A 27,721-nucleotide genomic window follows, 5' to 3' on the forward strand; every position below is an offset into this window, starting at 1 on the left:
AAATCAAGGTAGACAGAAAAAAGCTCTTCCTTTTTTATGATTTCTGGAATGTCTTTTTCAAGGAACCCAGAGAGTCTCTTTTTCACCCCTGTGTTCCTGGCATCTTTTGCCGTTTCCAGATTACTTGAATTTGTGGTTAAGAGCTCTATCAGAGCAGAGACCATTGCCTCCTGATTTTGAGAGCTGCGACTTTTCAGGTAGTGATTAACAGCTTTCTCAAACACACTGTCTTTTGCCATCTGTTTTGTTAAGTTATCCGGACAGCTGAGTGAACTGGTTAGTGACGACGTTTCACCCATCATTAGTTTAACAGAGTCAGACTGAATGACTGGCACATGATGAGTTGAGCAGATCCTGGACTCCCTTGACGAGCCGTTCGTCCAAAGGCTTGCTGCTCAACACGGACGTTCAGTGGTAAGAAGGTTTGCATCACAAACAGACCTCCTGCCTCATTTACACTTTCACAAACCTTTAGGTCTGTACCTCGACCTGCTAGATTAGTGGCAATGATGACATCTCCTGCTTGAATAGTTTAATCTGTTATGGTAGAGTTATCCATGTTGTTATTCACATAAAGTTTTAGTTTGCCTAATGAGATTTTGTCTGAAAGGGTCTTGTGGAACATTTTCGCAAGATTGATGGTTTCACAGATGACGAGAGCTGCACGTGGACCTCGATAGTCTGTGGAGGACACTTGATGTTTAACAACATTACAGACGTTCCTGATCCACTCGTCTTCTTCAGGTATCACCAAACCCTCCAGCTCATAAAGTTTCCTTTGTTTACATGAGGGAATCCTACAGGTGTCAATGCCACTGTAGAGCGTCTTCAGCATATCAAGCTCTGTTTGGTCCCCCAAAGTTCCTGTGATGCCATAGATCTGGTTTGAGTATTTCTTGAATAAACCCACATTAGACATGAAGTTTGTTATTAGAGTCATGTTTGAGAGTTTAGTTTGGTGTTTCATCTCCAGGAACTGCTGAAGTCCTTCCCCCCATTTCATGTCATTCTGCACAACACCGGTTGATCTGTAATCGACAGGAGCGACTCCATCTCCGTGAAGGACATATTCACGGCCTAGAGTCAATTTTGTGGCTTGCAGAGCACTTCCAAACCAAGTTTGCATCTTGCCACTGATGATATCTTCTAGACCTGGGATACGAGATTTATTTGGTTCTTTTGCTGATTCAGACTGATAGGACTTTTTAATCTTTTTCCTCAATGATGGGTCTACTGAGTTCTCTTCAAAGTGCATAACACAACATTTTCCATTTCCCAGGAGAAGAAAATATATTTCTTGTCTCTTATTTGTATCTGCAGGACTAATCTCTTCTAGTTTCTGTAAAGTCCCATCAGGCCTTTCTATGTATAGTTTAATGAAATACTTGGGTAAATTCTTCACAAACATGGTTAAAAATGCCACCATTTGCACAACACTTGCATTATCAAGTTGCTTTAGAACATTTGTCATGTTTTCTTGTGTTTGCTTTGAGGATTTTATAGGCATAATTCCTGCGTCCACAGCCATCTGCACAATGCTGAGTTCATCAATGTTTTTATTTTCAGTAATGATTTCAGACAGAACCTGAGAGAAGAGCTGAATGGGTCCTAAAATCTCCCCTGTGCCTAAACGCTTCAGCTGGTTGACGATTAACCAAATTTCAGCCAATATTCCATTAAGAGATTCCATTAGCGGAATCTCAGTGCTCAAGTAAACCACTTCAAGACCTTTGTCCAGCATTAGCGAGTCCACCTCATCCACTATAACACACTGAAACTCTCTGTTAGGTCGCACGTCTTGTCTAAGGAAGCGCTGTCTCAGAAAATCTGCTGCAAAACTGACAGTGGTACCGTAGACCACCTGACATTCATAGCACTTCTTCAACTCGTTTTCTGATTTGTCGATGTTGACATCAACAGTGATATTCAGTTCATTATAAAAGTCAAACCATTCTTTAGCGTCTCTTTCAGCAAGTACAGGAGAACTGGAGATGATGTCAGGAGTTTTTCCCATCATGGCCTGATATGCTGCAAACATTGCCACGATACACGACTTTCCTTCTCCTGTTCCAACCTGAACAAGCCGACTTGATTCAGAAAGAACCAGAATGCACCAGCTCACCATCTGCGTCACTCGAGGTTTATATGGTTTTGTCGTTTCTACAGCTTTGCAAAGCGTAAACAAAATTTGCTTTTCTTGTAAATGTGGTTCTGTAGAAGCTGCTAGAGAATCATGTACAGACGACACAATATCTGTCACTTGTGCCATCATTTCTTTATCAATATCTGCTTGTTCACAGATTTCCTTCACAATGTCTTTCAGTGTTTTCTCTTCAGTGTTTTTGGCTATGTTGTTAATTTTTCCTCAACATGATCCACAGTCTTGTTTTCATTCAATGTCAAATCTGACACACCTATTTTGTGAATTTCAACTTGATAAATGATTTTCATCATCCATGTGTGGAATTCTTCATTCATATCATTAAATTCTTTTATAAGGGCTTTAAACAACTTAACAACATCTTCTTTTCCCCATTGTCCGTTCTTAAGCAGGGAAAGCAGTCGTAATGACAGCAGTTTTTCTGATGATTCCATTTTCAAACCTCTGCAAATTCTTGTAAAGTCTTGATAATTTTCCTAATGCAGCATGTCTGTCTGTTGTCTAAAAAATATAAAAAAATACACATAGAAATAAATTGCATTTCTGCTCAACAAACTTGTCTAAGTAAGAATATACACTCACACACACACACACACACACACACACACACATATATATATATATATATATATATATATATATATAGATAGATAGATAGAACTGAAACAAGACAAAAAAAAATATTTTGCATAACTAATTTGCATAACATATTTTACGTAATTTTTTGCTTGTTTTAAAAGAGTATACTCAAAGTATTTCATTCAGATTTTTTTTTCATCTCTGAAAGAGCATTATTTTACTTACATCATTCGACACATTAATTTAAATTCTTGTAAAGTCTTGATAATTTTCATAATGCAGCATGTCTATCTGTTGTTTAAAAACCCTACAAAAATACACAGAAATAAATTGCATTTCTGCTCAACAAACTTGTGTAAGTATGAATATATATATATATATATATATATATATATATATATATATATATATATATATATATATATATGCCATGGTCTGTCTGAATACTCGTTTCTGATTGGCTGGTAGGTGTTGATTAAATTCGTTGAACTGCAGGTAGTTCCAGGTCAGTTTAATCACGTTCTATATTAATGCGCTTCTTATAAACACTGGTAACCATAGTAACATACAGTTACAGTTAAATAGTAATACAGAGGAAAATAACCGTCATTTTTATCGTTCCGGTCAAATATTGCAGCGCAAATATTATTAACATATTTAATATGTGAATGCTGGCAAATGACCATGACATAAACGGAATAATCAATGGCTAGCTGTGCATTAAACGATTTGAATGCACTTCACGGAGGCAACCACCCTCCGCTGTGCGCCGTTGATTATCCCTTACATATATAGAAAGAGAGAGAGAGAGAGAGAGAGAGAGAGATAGATAGATAGATAGATAGATAGATAGATAGATAGATAGATAGGTAGAAAAAAAAAACGTTTTAGTATAACTAATTTGCATAACATATTTTACGTAATTTTTTGCTTGTTTTAAAAGAGTATACTCAAAGTTTTCCATTTAGATTATTTTTTTTTTTAATCTCTGAAAGAGCATTATTTTACTTACATCATTCGAGGCATTCAGTAGTTGTCACTGCAAAACTATTCCCGAGTTGTTTATAGAAAGACTCAAGGGATCTATATTTATACCTGGATAAGAAGAGAGGGCGTCTCTCATGCTCTGGAATTCTTAAGAATATGTCATGTGATTGGAAAGAACATGAGTTGTGTGTTTTATTCATGCTAATCCACAAAAGTTGTTTGCACCGCGCTCTTCCATCCGTTGATCTTTCGTTTTAGGTGCGTTAATCCATTAAATAACTTATTATATAAAACCATGATCCGCACTCACATGAAACAGTCTTTTCTTTTCGTTGTATTCTACATTTATCACCAAATTTATCACCAAAGACACAAATGTTTCAGCTCAAATGCCTTCCTCAGTGTGTTAAACCTGTTTTATTCATGCTAAAAAAAGCTTTTTTTTATTCATTTCCTTTTGTGCAAATCTATGAAACCATGCACATTTGACTTAAAGTTGAAAAAAGTAATGACCTAGTTCAACATTTTGTATTTTTTGCATGTTGTAACTATTGTACATGCAGGAAATATTTTCATGTTTACGGCTCTCTGTAGTCAGTGATCCAAAATATATTGTTTTTCCTAGGACATTCTTTCACTTTCAGTAGTGTTGGTAAAGTACTGAAAATACCCAATGGTGTTGGTACAACTAATTACTTGTGTATGCAGGTTTCTTTGCAATTCAGGTGTGGTGGCATGTGTCTTCACTGGCTGGTATGACTGCCATGAGATTTCAGACATTCTTCTGTAATCAGCCCGAATCTGTTTATTTATATATATATATATATATATATATATATATATATATATATATATATATTAGTGCTGTCAAAATTAGCGTGTTAATGCAGGCGATTAATTTTTTCAGTTTAACACGTTAAAATGATTTAATGCCGTTAACGCAGGGGCGGAGCCAAGGGTTGGCCACCCCACTCATAATTGCTGTTTCTGTCTGTTTTTTTCTTGACAATAAGTGCATTTATTCAGTCGGAGAACGTCTTTACGATCACATCAATCCGGAGACTTTTCAGATGTGCGCTCCAGCTTCACTTCAGCGTCAGGCAAAAGTCAAACAAGCGCGGAAACCGGTGTTCTGTTGATTTGTGCTATCCTGTCAGATTTTGCTACCTCCCATTAAAACAGTGGGTAGTACAATTCGACAACGAAAAATACTACCTGTCAAATTATGATTTATTAATGTCTACACCTACCACAACCCTAAACCTACACTTACAGTAATGCAAATACAGTAATTATGTGTTATATTCGCGGTTGTGGCTAGAAGGGATACAGCTACCGGAAACCAACAATAAATATTTGTTTCTACCTATTAGATTGTGTTTTATTAATGTCTACACCTACCCCAACCTTAAACCTACCCATACAGTAATGCAGATACATTAAATATTGTTGTTCAGCAGAGAAAAAGACGCAATATTGATTTGCGCATGCGCATTAAGCCCTGGAAGGAAAATCTGACGGGTAGGATAAAATGTCAAGACACTGGCACGAGCTGTAGCCTGTATCAATTCATATCAAAGCGCGAAATAAACTACTTGCATGCAATGTCGTGGTCAGGCATGAAGTTACCAAAAAGGCGATTAAAGCTGCCTTAAAACTGTGCGTGCATGTAACTTTACATTAAGAACATGTCTCTGAAATGGTTTTCAAAACTGTCCTGGGGCATCCCAGCACTGTCTCCCTCATCTAACACACTCGATTCAACTCGTCAGCTCATTAGAAGAGACTGAAATGGGTCAGAAAAGGTAGAGTTGAGACAAAATACGATGCGTGTGTAACCCTCCTCTAAAGGGTAAGTACACACTAGGTTCGTACAGTATACTCAACTTAGGGTCACTGAATTATAGTATAGTGAATGGTACAACCAGAAGTCATTGATAACCACACAAATTACCATTTTACATGAACTGTATTGATGTAACAAATATAGAACAATTGTTCTCACCAAAACATTAATAAAGTGTGGTGCGCAATCAGTGTATGTGTTTGTCTCTTTTTTTCTCAGTCCAGTCTTTCAGATGACCGAAAAAAAAAAGTGTTTCCTTCTGTGGAAATCAGTTATGTCTTTTGGTCCAAAAACGAGTGAAGCAAAAATAATAACAAATTTCAACAACAAAAAAATGTTCTATCCAATTCCAATTCGGAATTTAGGAGAAAGGGGGGAAAAAATGCATTCAATGGTCCACTGAGATCCTACCACACAGTGTTATCACATGAGACATCACGCAGCAATCAATTACTCCATGGATCCAACGATCAAGGGTGCTTGGCTCGCCATCTTCCTCCGGAAGAATTCAATTGCATACAAAACCTGGCCTGCAATAAAACAGGCACATCCATATCATATTACTCAATCAACCCAGCAATCAAGTGCTATGGACCTTAATGCTCATTAACAGTTTAAACATCATTAATGAATTTAAATTCATGAATTCAATTCCTTAAACATTCACAATCATGTGCTCAATTTACTAAATATACATTATGTGAGATAGATAAAGCTCACTCAGTGAATTTGTCAGCAACGTGACTTCCACATTTCAAATAATTAACAATATTCAACATACCTTTTTATTTATTTATTTATTTTTTAATTATGCACACAACTCTTACATCAAGTTAATAATATTCACGTTTCTCAAATCACAAAATCACATTACGTGTCCTCAACCATGCATTAAAATGACCGCTCAACATTACAGCATTAGCTTTACAGGTCAAGGTGATAATTCTTTCAAACTCACAGAAATAATGGGACCATAACATGAAAAACAAAATACAACAGTATGAATCTCATCTTTAAATTATTTAGGAGTTAATGTTAGACCGTTCAAACTCGTTAAGCTTGTTAACACTCACGGAGATTCAAGTTCACAATCGACGAAATACAGCTTCAAATCCAAAGGTTCAGGTGTTCATGACAAATCTCAAAAATCTTTTAGAATTTATGTAAGTACAATGCGGTTAAAGTCCGTGTAAAGAGAATTCTGAGAATAGTTTCTAAACACATTACAAAATGTTAGAAATGTATTACTGAAACTATGCAGTACTGAATTGTGGAGTTAAACCGTTAAACAGTTTTTCACCAATTCTGTGTTCAGGATTTTTTGGGCGGGGCTAAAACGGTGGCCCGATGATGCAGTGGAGCCACCGAGCGTGACCCCGCCCCTAACACTATAATAATAACTATGTTGAGAGGTCAATTTTTTAGTTTGTCTTTTTGAATGTCTGTGATGTTAGATATACAGATTCTAGGCAGGGACGGTTCTAGGGTGGATACCCGGGTCTTAGCCCAGAGACATCAATATGTGGCAGAATACATACAATTTAAAAACATGTATGGCTTTTTCTTCTTTCAAAGCGCACTGGAGCTTGCGCTCTAGTGGTGTTTGCCGTTGCTAAGCAACCATGAGCCGCCCTAGCTTTGAAGACAAGAACAAACTTTCAACTCATTGCAGCGCTGACGCCCCTTGCTCAAACATGTATGGCTGTATAAATCCAATCAAGCTACTAGAGGTAACATCAGTAGCATCCATTCAGGTTGTAGCGGTTTTTTACAGTTGAGAGAGACGGCCGCTTTCCCGCGAGTGGGCGTGGTTTCAGCGCCGACAGCGGACACGTGTTTGAGAGCAGAGAGCCCTGCTTATTTTTCAAAGATTTTGATAACTTATTTTAGTTACTTGGCGGGTTTTTTACAATTCAAATTTGGCTGGGTGGTTAATAACACATTTTTCTGTTGTGTGAAAAACTCAGAACACATATTTTAATATCACTTTACACTGACTTTAAAGAGTAATCGATTCAAACTTCCTGCATCTGCACGACAGATCATTTCATCACTCTCTGCCAATAGCCACTCTCATCACCCAAGAAAGAGTGGCGGAGATTCATCTTTTTTTTTCTTTCCACCAATAGCAAATTTCCAATTGCTAACACACTCTAGTTACCAGGCAGATTCTCTGATATCAGGTTTCACAGACCAAGGTGACTTAAAGGCACAATTAATGATAATGAGCTCATATATGCCACAACATCATTCATTTTTTTTTTATAGGGATTTTGCATAGAGTTCAGCAGTGACAGCTCTTAAAGAAATAGAAGCCAAAACAACCTAATAACCAGCTGCTGTGATGTCTGTTCATCAAGAATAAAAGAAAAAAAGAGGAAATCAATAACTTTTATATAGCTGTAAGTATTTATCTGTATTTAGTTTAGAATTTTGTGTTTGATAACTTCAATTTTGTTTTCTCTGCATTAGCGCTGTTTTCAAATTACTGTTTGAATTTGCTTACTCGATCTTTGGACTTTCCAGGAGTTTACTGGTTTAAAATGATCTCGTCGCAAAAACCTGCTTCTTTTAATTTTCAAGGTATTGTTTTCGTTATAATGATTCAAATTAGTAATCAATAAGTAATTGTCATTCAAGCAGTTTTAAACCACAAAAAGAAAAAATGAAAGACAACTCAATTTGTTACTCACGCGCTGTTCTTGCACCCAAAGCGCGCACAAGCATAGACACATGTTTCAGACAACGCGAATATCTATCTATCTATCTATCTATCTATCTATCTATCTATCTATCTATCTATATACTGTATACACACACACACACATACAGTGCCTTGCAAAAGTATTCATTCTTTTCTTTCTTTTTTTTCCACATATTGTTATGCTGCTGCCTTATGATAACTGTTTTAAATTACCCCCACACACATCAATCTACACTCCATACACCATAATGACAAAGCAAAAAACAGGTGTCCTGAATAGCCTTTGCGGCCGGGGTAAAAAAATAGCCAATCTACTAAAGTCCAGTTGCAGGTGCATTCATTGTGCAGACGATAACCAGATTCCCAGCAAGAAAACCGTGCTACAAAAGTGCACCAAGGAAGTATACAAGTTATACAAAATTTTAAAAGTCTGTTCACTGCGACTGTGAAGCAGGACAAGAGTGCGACCACACTACACTGTCAGAAAATAGTGTACAGTTGGGGTCCGTTTGTGAACACTTAGGGTACAAATGGTGAAGTTGTACCCTCAATGGGTCATACTTGCACCTTAGGGTGCTCATATGTACTATTTAAGGGTAAAAAGGGTACAAATATGTTTCCAACTGTCAGAGGGTCCATGTTTGGACCATTTAATCCCCAAATAAAGGTACAATCACTTGTGTGACAAAAGGAGTAAGCCAAAGTGTATGAAACAGTCACCCAAAATAGATTAAACATAGCAAGATAATAATGTTCATGAGTTGTTGGTTATTTGGAAGAGATGTACAAAATAACCAAATATATTTAAGAGCCCACGTACATACATCTGTACTGACTAGTTCTGAACAGTATTGACATATTGACATTTTATTGATTATGCAGAGAATCAAGATAATAACATTTAAACATAAAGCGAATGTATTAAAGCATGCCTGTCTTTTTAATTGTTATTTTAAACAATTCTGTGAAAAGTTTTGAATGTTTAATAAATGTGATAAACAACATTCTGGCCATTTTAATGTGCTGTATGGAGTATAAATTTGGGTTTCACTTTATTTTGATGGTCCCTTTAACACATTCTATTGACTATAAGTAATGTTGCACCTACATTTCTACTAACTCTCATTAGAGTGTTAGTAGTGTATTAGTTGACTGGTAGGGTTAGATTACATTGACACGTTCTTGCAAAGTTACTTATAGTCAGTAAAATATCTGTTGGGAGACCAACACAATAATAAGTTAGTAGATATGTATGGAGCGAATTTTGTGCCAATATTCATCAAACAAATCCAGTGTTTTGCAAATATACACAATCTGCTTTGCACAGAAAAACTCGACTTTCAAACAAACGCAAACTGATTTGCAAATACAAAACTCTATTTGAGAGAAAATGCAGAGGTATGGACAAATATGTATTGTGTGTTACAACTGTGAGACTCAATTGCCTTTTTATGACGAAATGTGACTTGATTTTCTCACAAACGCGGTGGATGCAGGCGGATTTTCTCACATGTGTGCATACTGATTTTCTCACGTGTGCAAACAGATTTTCTCACAAATGCAATCCAAAAACAGCAGATGGCGCTGTTGGTCAATTTACGCTAGTCTCTCGAGACCCGAAACACCCGTTGACCTTTTCAGGGAATACAGCAGACCAACATGAGTGGAGAACAGGTGAGTTTCTGTCTTACTATATCTATAATTAACCATTTAGCCTAGGTGTTTTCACAAAGCGTCCCCACTACAATGTTAGTGCAATTCACAATAAGTGCTGTAAAGTTGTTAACATGATTGATTAGTTCAAAAATCAGTAGTGACATGGCTAAACATTTAACTAGGCAGTCTTTCTCTATAAAAACTGATCCATTCTCTGTACCTCTCATCCTCTTTTGGATCGCAGGATATAGAATATATAGGCTACATATGTTGATACAGTTGTTCAACATTCAAAAAAATGCAGGAGTATAACAATAAATTGTCACAATATATTGTAATACTAAAATGCAGATGTATTTTGGATAGCGACAACTGTGTACCAAAAATGAATGTTATTTTTACGTTAGGTCAAGTAAGATTTATTGTCATTCTGCTATGTTGAGACATAGCCTACATTGAAGAGAAATGTTGTAGGCTACCTCTGCAGTAAAAGTTTAAACAAGCATAAAACTACACATAGACAATGTACTGAAAGGAGTAGGCTAAACTAATTACAAATAGGCCACTATAATCAAACTAGTTTAAGTTCAGATGAGCTTTATTGTGATTCAGCTACATAAATGTACCGAAATATTATCTAAACATCGATATCCCTTTCGAAAATTAACCATGGTTTTACTAAATAAATACCATGGTGTTTGCAGAAAAGCTGCCATTACAGAAATGGTAACCTGCAATGGTAAAAAAAAAAACATGGTTACCACACTTTTACTATAGTAAAACCAACTTTAATTTTCATAAGGGATATCATAGTTTATTATCATATTTATATATAGCATACAGTAGTTTATATGCACGCCTTGTACAACATTTAAAACTAAAAGTGGCCTGTAAAGAGATATTTCATATTTCAACCAATATTTTACTCTGAATACTAGCAGATTTTAGTCTTACAATAGCCTGTTTGGAAAAGTCCAACTCAAAATATGTAGCTTTTTATATATAGCCGAGCAACATTTTAACTCATGAAGTTAAGAATAAAAGGCTACTCTCAGGAATTATATTAGTGGCTCTTCTTCAAACGTTCGTCATCCGAGTCACTCCGAGAAGAGTCCTCGCTGTCCAGAGTGTGTCTTGACCCGTGTAGCGTGCCATCATCCAACGTGCAGAAAAAGAAAGTAGGCTAAATTCTATGATGAAGCTTGACATTTTGATGGCATTTTTCAGGGGCATCTACATGTTTATCTGGCTGATCTCAGATCATTAACATGTGAACAGAGTGCTCAGTGTGAGGCGGGATCACATTACAGGTTCTGTTGTTATTAAGACTATACACCAATAAAAGTAGAACCTTTGCAGTTTAAAACTATGCAATACTCGTATCTGTATTTTTTGGTATTTTCGTGGTCTTCGACCCCAAAGATTATTTTCTAATCATTCCATTGTTAAAATCATTCTGAAATACTGGTAAACCACTGTTTATTAAAACACTGTATTTAGTATTATATCAGCATGAACTTGATCCTTCTCCCCAATTCACAGGACAAGACACCAGAAGAGAAATATTCATCATTTTGCTTAGCTACAAAATTACATAATTATTTGACACAAATGACTGCACAGTGTTTAAAACATTTAAAAAGTTTTAGATATTGCACTAAATGTGATTTGTTTTACATTTTTTTTGTAAATAACGAATGACCTCTTGGGTGATATTACTATATCTGATACTAAATTAAATTGTCTAAGCTTTCATTTTTGGTACACAATATTGTCGCTATCCATAATACATTTGCATTTTAAAATTACTATATATTGTGACAATATATTGCTATACCCCTGCATTGTTTTGAATGTTAAACAATTGTATCAACATATGTAGCCTATATATTCTATATCCCGCGATCCAACAGAGGATAAGAGGTACAGAGAATGGATCAGTTTTTATAGAGAAAGACTGCCTAGTTAAATGTTTAGCCATGTCACTACTGATTTTTGAACTAATCAATCATGTTAACAACTTTACAGCACTTACTGTGAATTGCACTAACATTGTAGTGGGGACACTTTGTGAAAACACCTAGGCTAAATGGTTAATTATAGATATAGTAAGACAGAAACTCACCTGTTCTCCACTCATGTTGGTCTGCTGTATTCCCTGAAAAGGTAAACAGGTGTTTCGGGTCTCTAGAGACTAGCGTAAATTGACCAACAGCGCCATCTGCTGTTTTTGGATTGCATTTGTGAGAAAATCTGTTTGCACACATGTGAGAAAATCAGTATGCACACATGTGAGAAAATCCGCCTGCATCCACCGCATTTGTGAGAAAATCAAGTCACATTTTGTCATAAAAAGGCAATTGAGTCTCACAGTTGTAACACACAATATATATTTATCCATACATCTGCTTTTTCTCTCAAATAGATTTGCATTTGCAAATCAGTTTGCGTTTGTTTGGAAGACCAGTTTTCTTTGCAAAGCAGATTGTGTTTATTTGCAAAACACTGGATTTGTTTGATGAATATTGGCACAAAATTCGCTCCATAGATATGAAGCAGACAGTCTACTAATACTCTTATGAGAGTTTGTTGACATGTAGTTGCAACATTACTTAGTGTCAACAGAATGTTCAAAAGGGACCATCAAAATAAAGTGTTACCAAAATTTGCCATCAAAAGGTACAAAAAGCTTGTCACTGGGGCTGTACCCTTAAAAGGACAAATGTGCACCTTTTTTAAAGGTAAAAGTCCTCCTCAGTATTTTGTTCCAATCACCTGGATTTGCTAATAAGCAGATGTGGGACCAAGTCATTCCTTTCAAGTCACAAGCAAGTCTCAAGTCAAATCCCAAGTCCTCAAAGAGTTAAAGTTAATGAGATTCAGCCACAGCCTTGGATGGAATCAACTGGGGAAAAAAAAGAAAAAAAATCAAGATCTGATTAAACAACTCCACAAACAGCATCACCAGCTTCACTCATTACTAACCAGACTGACGTTATTTTATGTCTGCAGAGTCTCTTAATGAGAATTAACAGAGGTTTAGATGTTGATGTTTTATTGGTCAAGAAAAGAAAAATAAATAAATAGCACAATGCCACCATAATTTTGGTCAGTGTTTCCTTTAGTTTGTCTCTCAACCCTTTTTTTTTTTTTTAGCAATTTCAAGTAATTTGCTTCTAACCAATTGCAATATTGTTTCATAGCAAACATTGGAGCGTTGCTGAATCAAACCTAGAAGTAGTAGATTAACTTATGCTTTCTGCTTATGACTTGTTTGAATGAACATCACGAAGTGGTCTCTTTTTGGTTTATTGTCTGACATTCTGTTATCACCGAACTGAAAAAAAAAACTGTGTGTCTGGGGCTAGCTAGCTAGCTAGCTAGTACAAGAGTTCAAATATGTACAGGTGCTGGTCATATAATTAGAATATCATCAAAAAGTTGATTTATTTCACTAATTCCATTCAAAAAGTGAAACTTGTATATTATATTCATTCATTACACACAGACTGATATATTTCAAATGTTTATTTATTTTAATTTTGATGATTATAACTGACAACTAAGGAAAATCCCAAATTCAGTATCTCAGAAAATTAGAATATTGTGAAAAGGTTCAGTATTGAAGACACCTGGTGCCACACTCTAATCAGCTAATTTACTCAAAGCACCTGCAAAGGCCTTTAAATGGTCTCTCAGTCTAGTTCTGTAGGCTACACAATCATGGGAAGACTGCTGACTTGACAGTTGTCCAAAAGACGACCATTGACACGTTGCACAAGGAGGGCAAGACACAAAAGGTCATTGCAAAAGAGGCTGGCTGTTCACAGAGCTCTGTGTCCAAGCACATTAATAGAGAGGCGAAGGGAAGGAAAATATGTGGTAGAAAAAAGTGTACAAGCAATAGGGATAACCGCACCCTGGAGAGGATTGTGAAACAAAAGCCATTCAAAAATGTGGGGGATATTCACAAAGAGTGGACTGCAGCTGGAGTCAGTGCTTCAAGAACCACTACGCACAGACGTATGCAAGACATGGGTTTCAGCTGTCGCATTCCTTGTGTCAAGCCACTCTTGAACAACAGACAGCGTCAGAAGCGTCTTGCCTGGGCTAAAGACAAAAATGACTGGACTGCTGCTGAGTGGTCCAAAGTTATGTTCTCTGATGAAAGTAAATTTTGCATTTCCTTTGGAAATCAGGATCCCAGAGTCTGGAGGAAGAGTGGAGAGGCACACAATCCACGTTGCTTGAGGTCCAGTGTAAAGTTTCCACAGTCAGTGATGGTTTGGGGTGCCATGTCATCTGCTGGTGTTGGTCCACTGTGTTTTCTGAGGTCCGAGGTCAACGCAGCCGTATACCAGGAAGTTTTAGAGCACTTCATGCTTCCTGCTGCTGACCAACTTTATGGAGATGCAGATTTCATTTTCCAACAGGACTTGGCACCTGCACACAGTGCCAAAGCAACCAGTATCTGGTTTAAGGACCATAGTATCCCTGTTCTTAATTGGCCAGCAAACTCGCCTGACCTTAACCCCATAGAAAATCTATGGGGTATTGTGAAGAGGAAGATGTGATATGCCAGACCCAACAATGCAGAAGAGCTGAAGGCCACTATCAGAGCAACCTGGGCTCTCATAACACCTGAGCAGTGCCACAGATTGATCGGGGGGGCGGGGGCGGGGGGGGGGGGGTATTTTGAATTTAATCAGGCCAGCTGATGATGAGTATTTCATCGTATAAAAACAGCAAAAATTTCCTCACTGTACAGCATTGATCTTTCTGCTTTACAACACCACATGGATTGCTACAGATATAGATCTGTCAGGAGTCAAGGGCCAAGAGCCCAACTAAAGCAGACACTGATCTCCATGATGGTGGCATCATTTTAACCAATAAAACTTTCTGACCCCTGGACTATCCACCTCTGTTTAAAGCTATAACTAAAGGTACAAAATTGTACCCTTCAGGGTACCACCTCAGTGACCGCCACTTGTACATTAAAAGGTACAGATTTGTACCTTTTTTCTGAGAGTGTATAAGGTACAATTTAGTCAGCAGAGGTACATATTTGCCTTTGAAAGGTACATATTGCAAGGGTACAGATGCGTACCCATGTGAAAGGGTACAACGGGTGTACCCTTAAGGGTACTGCCCCAGTGACAAGCCATTGTACCCCTGAAGGTACAAATTTTGTACAAAGCCTCCTCTGAGACTTTCTGTGAGGGCAACAGTTTCATTTCCACTAAAGCTGTTTTGGGTTCCTTATATTAAAGTGTAGCAATATAGGGGAGAGCAGGGCACAACCTAACACTTTTTTGTCTTTCTCAGTTTGTGTAAATCCACATGGGGTTCAGAGTATATTTTTTTCCACATTAATTTCACATTTGTATATTTGAAAGTACCTTGAAGTGATGGTTTGCTCGCCATAGTTTTAGCTTGTCAAAGTTGAAACTAACATTAGCTAAGTAACACATTCCTAGTAAGTTTGTATCCGCATGAGAAACTCGTGTAAATGTAAGGTCATTGGAATAACAGTTCCTGATATATAAAACTATTTGTGTGTGTGTGTCGACATGCATATATGTGTATGTAAATTTAACCACCACTGATATCACGTCAAGAGAAGTGCCACTTCATGTCAGTTTAAACATCTTTGAAAAAAAGCCACTGAAAATGGTCACTGAAATGGTCTCCAAAGAGAAAACAGTGTCAAGACCCAAAGACATAATATGTTCAAATTCCATTAGCAGCTCTTTCAGAACTCTTACTGGACTCAGTATAAGGTCTTCTACCAGAGAGCCATCAGGCAGAGAGGAAGAAGTCCTTCTACTAGAAAGTCTTTCAGTCGGGTTCATATCTCCTCTGTTTTCAGCCCCCTTCATAAAGTTTTCTGTCCAAAATTTAGCAAATTTTTCAGCCAGGCTCACATCATCTCGTTTGATTTCAGCTCTTGTTATAAAGTCATTTATCAGAACAATTGCAAAAATTTCAGCCGGGCTAATTTGTGTACTTATAGCACACTTCATCAAGCCTTCTGCCAAAAAAAACTGTATGTTTTTCCGACAGTCTCACATTTCCTCCTCTGTTTTCAACCCTCTTTAACTTTATTACAGAGTCTTGAATGTTCAACTTGAGTAAATCTACAATCATAAACTTCACTCGAAACTGTTTGGTGAGCAAATTTTTGCCATCCACGTTTGCCTCCTGGCTTGATAATTTCACATGTGTCAGAATCTTTGCCAGATGTGACTTGTATGAATCTATTGCCATGTCAGCCCTTTTCAGGTCAGCCAGTGCTTGTGCAATATAACCAGTGTCTTTCTTCTTAATAGTAGCCAGTGCACGATTATAGAGAGGAATAATCTCTCTAGATGCACCATTCTCCAAAGCTTTGGTGTACATTTCAATGCTCTCAGTAAGGCGTCCCTTCTCACGGAGATTGTTCCCAGACCTGATGTAATAGTAGACCATGGAGGATGGGGACTGTTTGCTCAAAATGTTCTGCTTTGCACTCAACAAGTCAACCTTCAGCTGTTCCTTAAACAGCTCAATGGGTTTTTTCTCACTGAAGTTCATCAGAAGCCACAGACCCCAACACTCATGAAGACAGGGCACAATTACATCACGCTGGTCTGAGAAAACATCATCTTCGTAAACTTTGTCCAAAACTTCAAGATAGACAGAAAAAAGCTCTTCCTTTTTTATGATTTTTGGTGTGTCTTTGTCAAGAAACCTTGAGAGTCTGATCTTCACCAGAATATTTCTGGCATATTTTGCCTTTTCCAGATTGCTTTCCATGAATCGGACTGATTTCACAGTTAAGAGGCTTTTTAGAGCAGAGACCATTGCCTTGTGAGTTTGAGAGCTGTTATTTTTCAGGTAGATATTAACTGCTTCCTCAAAAAGACCCTCTGTGGATCCATGTGGCATCAATATACTTTTAAGATGTGACAACAATGTAGTTTTAAGATTGTTCAGATGGCTGAGTAAACTGGTTAGAGATGTGTTTACATCCATCATTAGTTTAAGAGAGTCAGAGAAATGACTGGCGCACATGATGAGTTGAGCAGATCCTGGACTCCCTTGACGAGCCGTTCGTCCAAAGGCTTGCTGCTCAACACGGACGTTCAGAGGTAAGAAGGTTTGCATCACAAACAGACCTCCTGCCTCATTTACACTTTCACAAACCTTTAGGTCTGTACCTCGACCTGCTAGATTAGTGGCAACGATGACGTCCCCTGCTTGGACTATATTATCTATTATCTTAGAGTTATCCATGTTGTTATTCACATAGAGTTTCAGTTTGTCTTTTGATATGGTGCCATGTCATGAACAACATTGCAGACGTTCCTGATCCACTCGTCTTCTTCAGGTATCACCAAACCCTCCAGCTCATAAAGTTTCCTTTGTCTAAATGAGGGAATCCTACAGGTCTCAATGCCATTGTACAGTTTATTTAGCATGTCGAGCTCTGTTGGGTCCCCCAAAGTTCCTGTGATGCCATAGATCTGGTTTGTGTATTTCTTGAATAAACCCACATTAGACATGAAGTTTGTGATTAGACTCATGTTGGACAGTTTAGTCTGGTGTTTCATCTCCAGGAACTGCTGAAGTCCTTCCCCCCATTTCATGTTGTTCTGCACAACACCAGTGCATTTGTAATCGACAGGAACGACTCCATCTCCATGAAAAATGTATTCATGCCCCAGAGTAAATTTTGTGGCTAGCAAAGCATTTTCAATCCAGGTGTGTACCTTGCCATTAATGAGGTCTTGAAGGCCCGGGATATAAGATTCATTGTGTTCCTTTGATTCAGTCTGCAAACACTTTTTAATAATTCTACCAAGTGACTTAACTAGAGAGTCCTCCTCATAGTACACTAAACAACATTTCCCATTCCCCAGGAGAAGAACAGATATCTCTTGTTTCTTATTCTTACCTGTGGGACTGATCTCATTCAGGTTTTGTAAATTCCCATCAGGCCCTTCCTGGTAAATTTTAAAGAAATACTCAGGAAATTTTCTCTCAAACGTGTTTAGAAATGACTCTGTTTGTTCAGCACTTGCATTATCTAGTTGTTTTGCAGCATCTACATCCATCTGTTGATCAGTATTTTTATTTTCACTTATGATTTCAGACAGAAGCTGAGAGAAGAGCTGAACTGGGCCTAAAATCTCTCCAGTGTCTAAATGTTTCAGTTGGTTAATGATGAATCAAAGTTCAGCCAGTAATTCGTTCAAAGGTTCCATAAGAGGCATATTGCTATTTAAGTAAACCACTTCAAGACCTTTGTCCAGCATTAGTGAGTCCACCTCATCCACTATAACACACTGAAACTCTCTGTTGGGTCTCACGTCTTTTCTGTGGAAACGCTGTCGCAGAAAATCACCTGCAAAATCGTCAGTCGTACCATAGACCACCTGACATTCATAGCACTTCTTCAGCTCTTCAACTTCTGATTTATTTGTGTTGACATCAACAGTGATTTTCAGTTCATTATAAAAGTCAAACCATTCTTTAGCGTCTCTTTCAGCAAGTACAGGAGAACTGGAGATGATGTCAGGAGTTTTTCCCATCATGACCTGATATGCTGCAAACATTGCCACGATACACGACTTTCCTTCTCCTGTTCCAACCTGAACAAGCCGACTTGATTCAGAAAGAACCAGAATGCACCAGCTCACCATCTGCGTCACTCGAGGTTTATATTTCATTGTCTTTTCTACAGCCTTGCAGAGCTTAAACAGATGTTGCTTTATTCCTTGTAGATGTGGTGCTGAAGAAGCTGATAGACATTCAGACACAGAAGACACAATATCTTTCACATGTGCCATCATTTTTTCATCAATATTTCCTTGTTTACAAATTTCCTCCACAATCTCATTGAGTGTTTTTTCATCAGTGTTTTTGCCTATTTCATTAATCTTGGCTTCAACATGATTCACAATCGTACTGTCATTCAATGACAAATCCAATGCTCTGATTTTGTGAATCTCCACCTGATGAAGATTTTTCATCACCCATGTGTGAAACTCATCATTCCTGCCTTTAAATTCTTTCACAAGGCCTTTAAATAACATAACAGCATCATCTCTTTCCCATTGTCCATTCTTAAGCAGTGAGAGCAGTCTGGATGACAGCGGTTTTTCTGATGATTCCATTTTCAAAACTCTGGAAATTCAGTCTTGATCATTTTCACAATGCCAAAAAACAAACAAACAAAAATATGGAATTAAGCTTCTGCTTAATTAACAAGAATAAATAGACAAAATGATTAATAAAGAATTTAATTAAAATAAATTAAATACAAAAATAGACTTTATTTTACATAATGAAAAATGTTTTGCTTGTTTTAAAAGTGTATTTCTTTATTTCACTGAGAAGCATATATTTATAATACTTACACCATTCAAGGTCATATTGTTGTGGAGTTGTTAAAGCAAAGCTCTTCTAGAGTCATCTGTGAAAAGTTTCAAGGGAGTTTCATTATATCAGTTTGAGAAGATGACGACTCATGCATTGAATTTCCAGTAGGCACAATATCGATTGTGTTCAATTTGTCATGTGATTTGAAATATCGGGAAGTGCGTGCTATTATTTATTTACATATGGAGAACAGAAACTGTACAACTTATTTTAAATTATGATTAAAATGTCTTACTTATGCCCTAATTCAACATTTAAACAATTTTACATTTTAAACAGTTTTAGTAACTGCAAGTCTGTAATCAGTAAACTACTTGGTTATTGTTTTATTGCGGTGTTGTGGTGTTGCCTGTCAGCACAGTCTTTCACTTTCAGCTGTGTTGGAAAGTACCAAAATGGTGTGATACGGTTTATTAGTTGTGTATATAGAGGTTTCTTTGCATTTCAGGTGTGGCGTAATGGTGCGGTTCTTCACCGACAGGTTATTTGTTATGAGCAATGACAGTCTGGCTTGACTGCTATGCTGGTTTCTTTTCCTTCTGTTTTGTTTTGTTTTTCAGACATTCTTCATTTACCATTCTGCATTTTTAATAAAACATACATGAGTACTGTAAACCTTTTGTTGAAATACAGGAAGGCTAGTGACAGGAAGACTAGTATTGTACATTTGCTGTGTGGTTAAATGTTGTTTTGTAGGACGCACCATGTTGGACTCCTGCTTGTCAATATTTTATTATTATTTAGTGAATCAACTCTTGCAAGGTTTTTGTTTTGAGCATTTTATGATATTGATGTGTTCCTATTAGTAAATACTGTTATCTCCAGAAAGTGAAGAAAGCATGAGACATATAATTAGGTACTTTTTAGGTACTTCTTAGGTACTTTGTCTATGCTGTAACAGTAGTTGTGATAATTTTCTTCCTTAATCAAAAATATTGCGAAATACAGGGTTTGATTACAACGGTTACTCACTTTAAAGGTGACCTATTATACCCCTTTTTACACAGCCTGGTCTGTGTAAAAAGATAATTTTTATAGTTTGTTTTAGTTGCAACTTTTAGGGTGTCAGCCAAAACATGCCTTTTTTGTCTTTGTCCCTTTAAGTGCAAATGAGCTGGTGGTGCTCCCAGCCCCCTTTTCAGAAGAGTGCAGAGCTTCATGCAAAATCCAGCGAAATGAGCCTCCATTGTGAGGCAGTCCAGTGATTGCCATGACTTTATCGAATTGTTCAGTACATTTCCTTCGAAAATGAAATTTAAGCACAGTGTCCTCAGCAGCTCAGATGGAAGGAGGTATGGAGCTCCTATGTTCATTGGTGCATCCCAAAACACAACACTTGTAATGCCTCTTTGGAGCTGACATTGTATATCTCCAGTAATGGCAGAATGCTGCTTCTCACTCAGGGCTGTGTCTATGCTAACAGGGTAGAGAGCGTCACAAATGGGCACAAATAGACTTTTTCCCTATGGTGACGTGTCTCTAGGGAGAAATCTGGAATTGCTTGTTCTGAGAGACTGTTTCTGATTGATTGAGATTATACAAAAATAAAAAATAAAAATGAGTGGGCAGATTTTAACATTATAGACTGGTTGTTTTTACACACTGCGGCCATACAACTGTGTTCAAACACCTTATAAAACTGATTTTTGCATAATAGGTGCCCGCTGAAGGTTGAATAAAGACAGACAGAATTATTTATTTAACGGGGGTATTATTGTATTCTCTGCGATAAGTCTGACCTGAACTCAACTGAAGAAACCCAGAACAGCTTAGAAGTTGAAAGTAACCGAAGAATAATTTAAAAGTGTACTGAATCATGAAGTGGAAAGCAAATATTGTTAGTACATAGAGTACAAATGCCAGTCTACAGAAACAGAGCTGAGTAAACAGGTTATTATACGGATTAACTGAGTAAACTGATTCAGTCTTCTTGTCTGATCAGCTTCACTTTATCAAACATTAGTCTGTGATCATGATCAGGCTGGATGTATTCTGTTTAATCCGGATTCCTTTGGTTGGGTATTTTATGCTGTGTTTAGTTTCACTTTCAGTACTTTCAGTGTGTGACATGATCTGCAAGAATCTGATCATAGATTCATATTTTCAGATTAATCAAATTGAAACTTCATGAATAACATAAATAAATAGTTTACTTATATTCACATTAAATAAATAAATAAATAACATTTTAACACATATATTATCTAGATGATAAAACCCTCTAACATTTTTATTAAAATCACTGGACCATAAAATATCTCAAACAAGACCTTTCGGTGTTGTTGTGTAATATGCATAAGAATGCAATTACCCTGCCTCATTGTTTGATGTATTTAGTTAAAGGGGTCATATCATGCGATTTCAAGTTTTCCTTTCTCTTTGGAGTGTTACAACCTGTTTGCCTGAAGTTGCAAAAACTAAAGCCTCAAAACCAAAGAGATATTCTTTATAAAAGTTAAGGCTCAACCACGCTGTAAGTACTTTTTCTTATTTAAAGAATTTTCCACTGAATATTCAAACGCAAGTTTTGAGCTGTATAGAGTAGTGCTTGTTGTTTGTCGTTTCTCCAATCACAAATGCAGACATGGTAATATTTAAAGTCATTATAATCAGTAATTCACGAGTTCACACTTACATATAATAAACTGAGTAAAGGTTATGCGTATTTGGTGTGCTGTCCAGGGAGAAGGCTCCAAGCTCGGTAATTACTCCTGAGCCCGGGGTACTCCCCCTGTCCGGGGAGAGGGGTCCGAGCTCGATGTTTAGCCTGGACTCAGAGCGCTCCATGCTGGGGTAGGAACGGGCTGAAGGTGAGGATTCGGGGTGGAGGAGGGATGCTGAAAGTCTAGAGATAATGAAGGTAAGACATGCTTGATTATTTATAGGGGTTCTCTCTTGCGCTGATTGGATAGATGGTGTAATTACTAATGATGAATTGGCCATGTTAATTATCTGTGCGTGCTCCTCTCGAAATTTGTTAATAAAACATCACTTATGTCTCCACTGGATGCAACAAATGCCTCGTTTATAATGGGTTCTATTGTTTTTGTGTCGTCGCACCGGGACATGGCATCACAATACGGTAAGGGGTGTAACATTTCCGTCTCACACTTGCGGTATTCAGCCAATCACAACGCACTGGATAGCTGGCCAATCAGAGCACGCCTCTCTTCTCAGAACGATGAACTTCGTAAAAAATGGTGCGATTCAGAAAGGTGGGGCATAGAGGAGCAATAATAATGTACAGTATGTGGAAAATAATGTGTGGTCCCACTTTATATTAGGTGGCCTTAACTACTATGTACTTACATTTGAATTAATCATTTGGTACAATGCACTTATTGTGTACATACATGTTTTTACATTGTACTTATATTTTTAAAAATACCAATGTGTAATTACATCTGTAATTAATTTCTGTAATTACATTTATAATTACACTGTTGACCCATCCCTCACACCTTAACCCACCCTTAAACCTACCCAGACCACCAAACCTGTCCCTAACCGTACCTGTATCCCACCTCAATAGCAGCAAAAGTGTTTTGCAACACAGTATGAACAGAGTAAGTACATTGTACTTATTTTTTGATGTAAGTACATAGTAGTTAAGGTCACCTAATATAAAGTGTGACCTAATGTGTTTTTTGAACCTTAAACCGCAAAAACACATCACATTACACCAAATGTTCTTTTTAGCAACATCATATGACCCCTTTAATATAATGTGTCTAATGGTGTATTATTCTTTTTATATCCTGGAAAAGCCTCATATGGGCAATTATGTAACTGCTAAATGTTATTGTATTTATTGTAATAAGAAAGTTGTTTATTAAGAAAGACACCACACATCTTATTGTAATTGTTTTATTAAGAAAGCGATTTATTAAGAAAGACATCACACATGTTATTGTATTTGTTTTATTGAAAAAGTAGTTTCTATAAGAAAGACACTACACGTTATTGTAATTGTTTTATTTAGAAAGTGGTTCATTAAAGCTGCAGTCCGTAACTTTTTTTGGTTAAAAATGATCTGACATCAATATTTGAGCAAGTACATAACCAGCCAGTGTTCAAAACTATCACCTTACATTAGCCCGATTCACAACGGCTAGCTTATAATAATGTTTTCTAATTTGAGTGGTACGGGTAGGTTTTCGCGGGAAATTTGAGCATGGCACTGCGTCATTACATCATGTCTGTAAACATAAAGAAGTTGTCCCGGCTAGTAGGCTATCACATGTGAGGATCCTGCAGGTGGTGGATCGTTTAGCATTTTCTCACAGCAGCTGGAATAATTAAATTTATAATTTCGATGGCGAATTGTGATCCAGAAAGCATTATGTGTTTATGAAACACATGTGAATGAAATGAAATTATATTCTGATTAGGAATACACAAGATTTGTATTTTAAAGAAAATAAGCTCGAAGGGAGGATAATTTGCTTTTTGGGTTAAAATAATTTCTTAATATGAAATTCGAATGGCATGACAATTAGATATTAGACTGTACAGAAATTGAAATATACACGTTAAATGCACACTATACTCATAGTCATGAAATGCTGATGTTGTTAACATTAATAATTTGAGAATAAAGTAGAACACTAATAATAATAATAATTTGCACTGTTAGATGTGATATGAGCTAACCGATCTTTAGATTAAGGGTGAATCCCATTTCTCTGTCTTTCCCCTTAGCCCTTCCCCTTAGTTTTGCGCGTTCGCGTGAGAGTAAGGGCTATCCCAATTCTCGTTTTGATCGAGGGGTAGGGCTAAGGGGAAGGGGTAGATACCCCTTATAACCAAGCATTTTCGCGAGCTTACTTGAAACCAAGGGGTACCCAGAACGCACTGCGCAACCGGCAACAATGGCGGCCAGATCATCAAGTATTAAAGTATTTTCGGCTTAAATAATTTATTTAAAAATTACGACAGTCTTGTTTTGTGCTCTAGACAGTCCTGTACATATATATTTGCAACATGATCTCACAGAATTCCGTGTAATGTTCACGGACTTAATTAGCCTCCGAATCTGTGGTGGCATCACGGAATCGCCGAAAAATCCGTGATGGGCTCACAGAAGTGATACCAATGTAAGTCAGTGACAGGCATCAGCCGTGCTCCACGCACGGAAACCCTTAGCATCAATATGCCGACGCGATACTGGGAAATTTATCGTCATCATTATTGTTCAGAACTGGGTAGGTTTAGGGTAGGGGTGGGTCAGGTACTCCAGTGAAAGTATAACTGCATCGGAGTCACTCTTTTTACGTGGTCCGATGCAGCGCTGGTGTTGAACCAGTGAATCCGTGCATGGACCACGGCTGATGCCTTCTGTGAGCACATCACGGAATTTTCGGCGATTCCGTGATGCCACCACAGATCCGGGGTTAATTAAGTCCGTGAACATTACACGGAATTTTGTGAGATCACGTTGATATTTGCAACCATGTTCTTAACTGAAACGTTTTAAAAAATCGCTAGTTTGCGACGCTAACGTTACATTGCTGATTTGCACAACAGTCCCGCAGACTAGCCTTGAATGGACTCCATGCATGTCTACAGTTTTAACAAGTTTGTAAAATGATCCATAGTTTGTGATCAACACTTGTCGGCTCTGGTGACGTAGCAGCCCGCTAGCGACGGTGTAGGATGACGTAACCGTAACCAAGTGGTGTCTCATTTCATAGGGGTATGTTTTCACCCCTAGCGCTTACCACTCGGTTTCAGATGGCAATATACGGTGAAAATTCTTATCAGAATCAGAATTAGCTTTATTGCCAGGTATGTTTACACATACAAGGAATTTGTTTTGGTGACAGAAGTTCCACAGTGTGACAGAATGACAGTGACAAGACAAGACACAGATAATAAAGATAATAATATACAAATGCACAAAGTAGACAATGTGCAAAACAGCACAAACACAATATACAAAATAGACAATTTAGTATGTACAGGTATGTTAGTTGCGAATTTGACATGTAATAAGTATGTGTGTTATATAAGTATGTGTGTTAATAAATAAATAAATGTATGATAGTGTTGTGTGTTTCATGTTTGTTAAGTGTTCAAGTGTTCATGAAGGATGCCTGAGGGAAGAAACTGTTCCTGTGCTGGTCGTTCTGGTGCTCAGAGCTCTGTAGCGTCGACCAGACGGCAGCAGTTCAAAGAAGGACTGTGCTGGGTTTGAAGGGTCCAGAGCGATTTTGCCAGCCCTTTTTCTCACTCTGGATAAGTACAGTTCTTGGAGACTGGGGAGGCTTGTACCAGTGATTTGCCCAGCAGTCTAAACTACCCTCTGTAGTCTTCTGAGGTCAGATTTGGCAGCTGAGCTGAACCAGACAGTTATTGAAGTGCAGAGGACGGATTCAATGACGGCGGAGTAGAACTGTTTCAGCAGCTCTTGTGGCAGGTTGAACTTCCTCTGTTGATCCACTGACAGATGGAGGTGGGCATGGAGAGCTGAGTTAGTTTGGGCAGGAGGATGCTTGGAATGATCGTGTTAAAGGCTGAGCTGAAGTCCACAAACAGGATCCTCACATAAGTCCCTGGTCTGTCCAGATGCTGCAGGATGAAGTGCAGTCCCATGTTGACTGCATCTTCCACAGACCTGTTTGCTCTGTAGGCAAACTGCAGGGGGTCCAGTAAGGGTCCAGTGATGTCCTTCAGACAAGCCAATACCTATTTTCCTTTTCCAAATCCTTTTTCGAATGACTTCATGACCACCGACGTTAGAGCCATGGATCTGTAGTCATTAAGTCCTGTTATCTTGGGTTTCTTTGTGACGGGGATGATGGTGGAGCATTTGAAGCATGAAGGGACTTCACACTCCAGTGATCTGTTGAAGATCTGTGTGAAGATGGGGGCCATCTAGTCAGCACAGGTTTTCACACAGACTGGTGTCACACTGTCTGGGCCTGGTGCCTTCATTCTCTTGTCCTTTCTGAAGACCTGGCACACATCATCTTCACTGATCTGGAGTGCAGTTGTGGGGGAGATGGGGGTTGCTGGAGGTGTTAATTGGTGTTTTTTTCAAACCTGCAATAGAACTCATTCAGATTGTCTGCCAGTTGTTGATTCTCCACAGTGCTGGGTGATGGTGTCTTGTAGTTGGTGATGTCTTTCAGACCTTTCCACACTGAAGCCGTGTCACTGGACGAGATCTGGATCCTTAGCTTATCAGAATAATTCCTCTTTGCCACTCTGATCTCCTTTTCCAGTGTGTATTTGGCCTGTTTATACAAGGGTTATATATTCCAAGATATAGGCTAGAATCTGTGATTGCGAAGTACAGCAAACATCCACACTGGTGCGGTGACTGACAGCCACACACAGTCTTCAGAACATTAAACGATTTGAATGCACTTCGCTGCGCATCGGGCGGTTCTTCGCCTCCACATCGTGCATTCAAATCGTTAAATGCACAGCTAGCCGTTGATTATCCTTTACATACCTCAGTCAATTTAAGTTAACTCAACTAATTCTTTCCAACTTAAATTAAACTGACAAAAAAAAAAAAAACTAACCGACAGTTTTTTTAATTGAACAATTCACAACAAGAACAACTAAAGAGAGCATTTTGCAGTTTTTTTTTTTCTTTTTTTTTTCATCTTTGTTTGATTTTCAAGGTCCTTAACCTGATATGGAAATGTTTGCCTTTTCAAACTACAGGCAAATAACTTGCCCTGAAAGGCAAATGTATTAAATCCAAAGGTTGCAGTGATGTTTTTAGTGTAGAAAGTGATGATCTGCAGTTGTTTCCATAAAGAGCTGTTTCTACCTAATGTAACCCATACAAATGAGTTGCATTATAAATGAATATATGTAGGTTGGTTCAGAAATGTATTTATTTATTTATACTTAGATGTCACGATTTTGTTTTTAGTGTACATAAGACAAAATGTGAAACATGTATGAAAACCATCATGCTGTCATTTTCATTCTTTTTACGTCATAATTTAACCACTGTTTACACTAGTTTGTTTACTCCTATCAAACAATTATAATTTCTTTGTACTCTGCTAATTCTACATAAAACAAATATGTTTTGTGAAGAGTGTAGATGTCAATACTAAATGTTTAATCTACAGTAACTGTAACGGAATAAAAGTTTGAAGTGGTTTGCCACTGACAGATTTTTTTTCATATTTTTAATATATATTCTTAAATCTCTGATCAAAGTAAACATAAATAAAGCTAATAATGATGCAGCTGTATCTATGTTGTGCTTAGAAACGTCCATACAGAGAAAAATTAATAAATAAAAAACAATAATACAGCAATAAATCAGGTCAAAATAAAAAAAGTAAAGTAAAGAAGTAAGATGTTTTCTTATGGTTCGATTTGATCCTCTCAC

General features: G+C 37.5%; 1 protein-coding gene across 2 annotated transcripts; it reads right to left on the reverse strand.

Moving 5' to 3' along the window:
• Window positions 1-390: 390 nt before the first annotated feature.
• On the reverse strand, window positions 391-12,855 carry LOC131544663 (protein translocase subunit SecA). Of its 2 annotated transcripts, none has more exons than XM_058783044.1 (2): window positions 12,709-12,855; window positions 391-2,662 (listed from the first exon to the last, which is right to left on the reverse strand). In XM_058783044.1, the coding sequence occupies exon 2, from the start codon at window positions 2,270-2,272 to the stop codon at window positions 533-535; it is 1,740 nt and encodes a 579-aa protein (XP_058639027.1). In that variant the 5' UTR covers window positions 2,273-2,662; window positions 12,709-12,855; the 3' UTR covers window positions 391-532. The 2 variants fall into 2 exon arrangements, with proteins under 2 accessions (XP_058639027.1, XP_058639026.1); XM_058783043.1 differs by lacking the exon at window positions 12,709-12,855 and adding an exon at window positions 3,753-3,788.
• Window positions 12,856-27,721: the final 14,866 nt, after the last annotated feature.

Source organism: Onychostoma macrolepis, chromosome 07, assembly GCF_012432095.1.
Source record: "Onychostoma macrolepis isolate SWU-2019 chromosome 07, ASM1243209v1, whole genome shotgun sequence".
Taxonomy (NCBI): domain Eukaryota; kingdom Metazoa; phylum Chordata; class Actinopteri; order Cypriniformes; family Cyprinidae; genus Onychostoma; species Onychostoma macrolepis.

Coding starts and splice junctions, on each gene's coding strand:
- LOC131544663 (XM_058783044.1), bottom strand. CDS start 2,272: ATGATGGCACAAGTGACAGATATTGTGTCGTCTGTACATGATTCTCTA.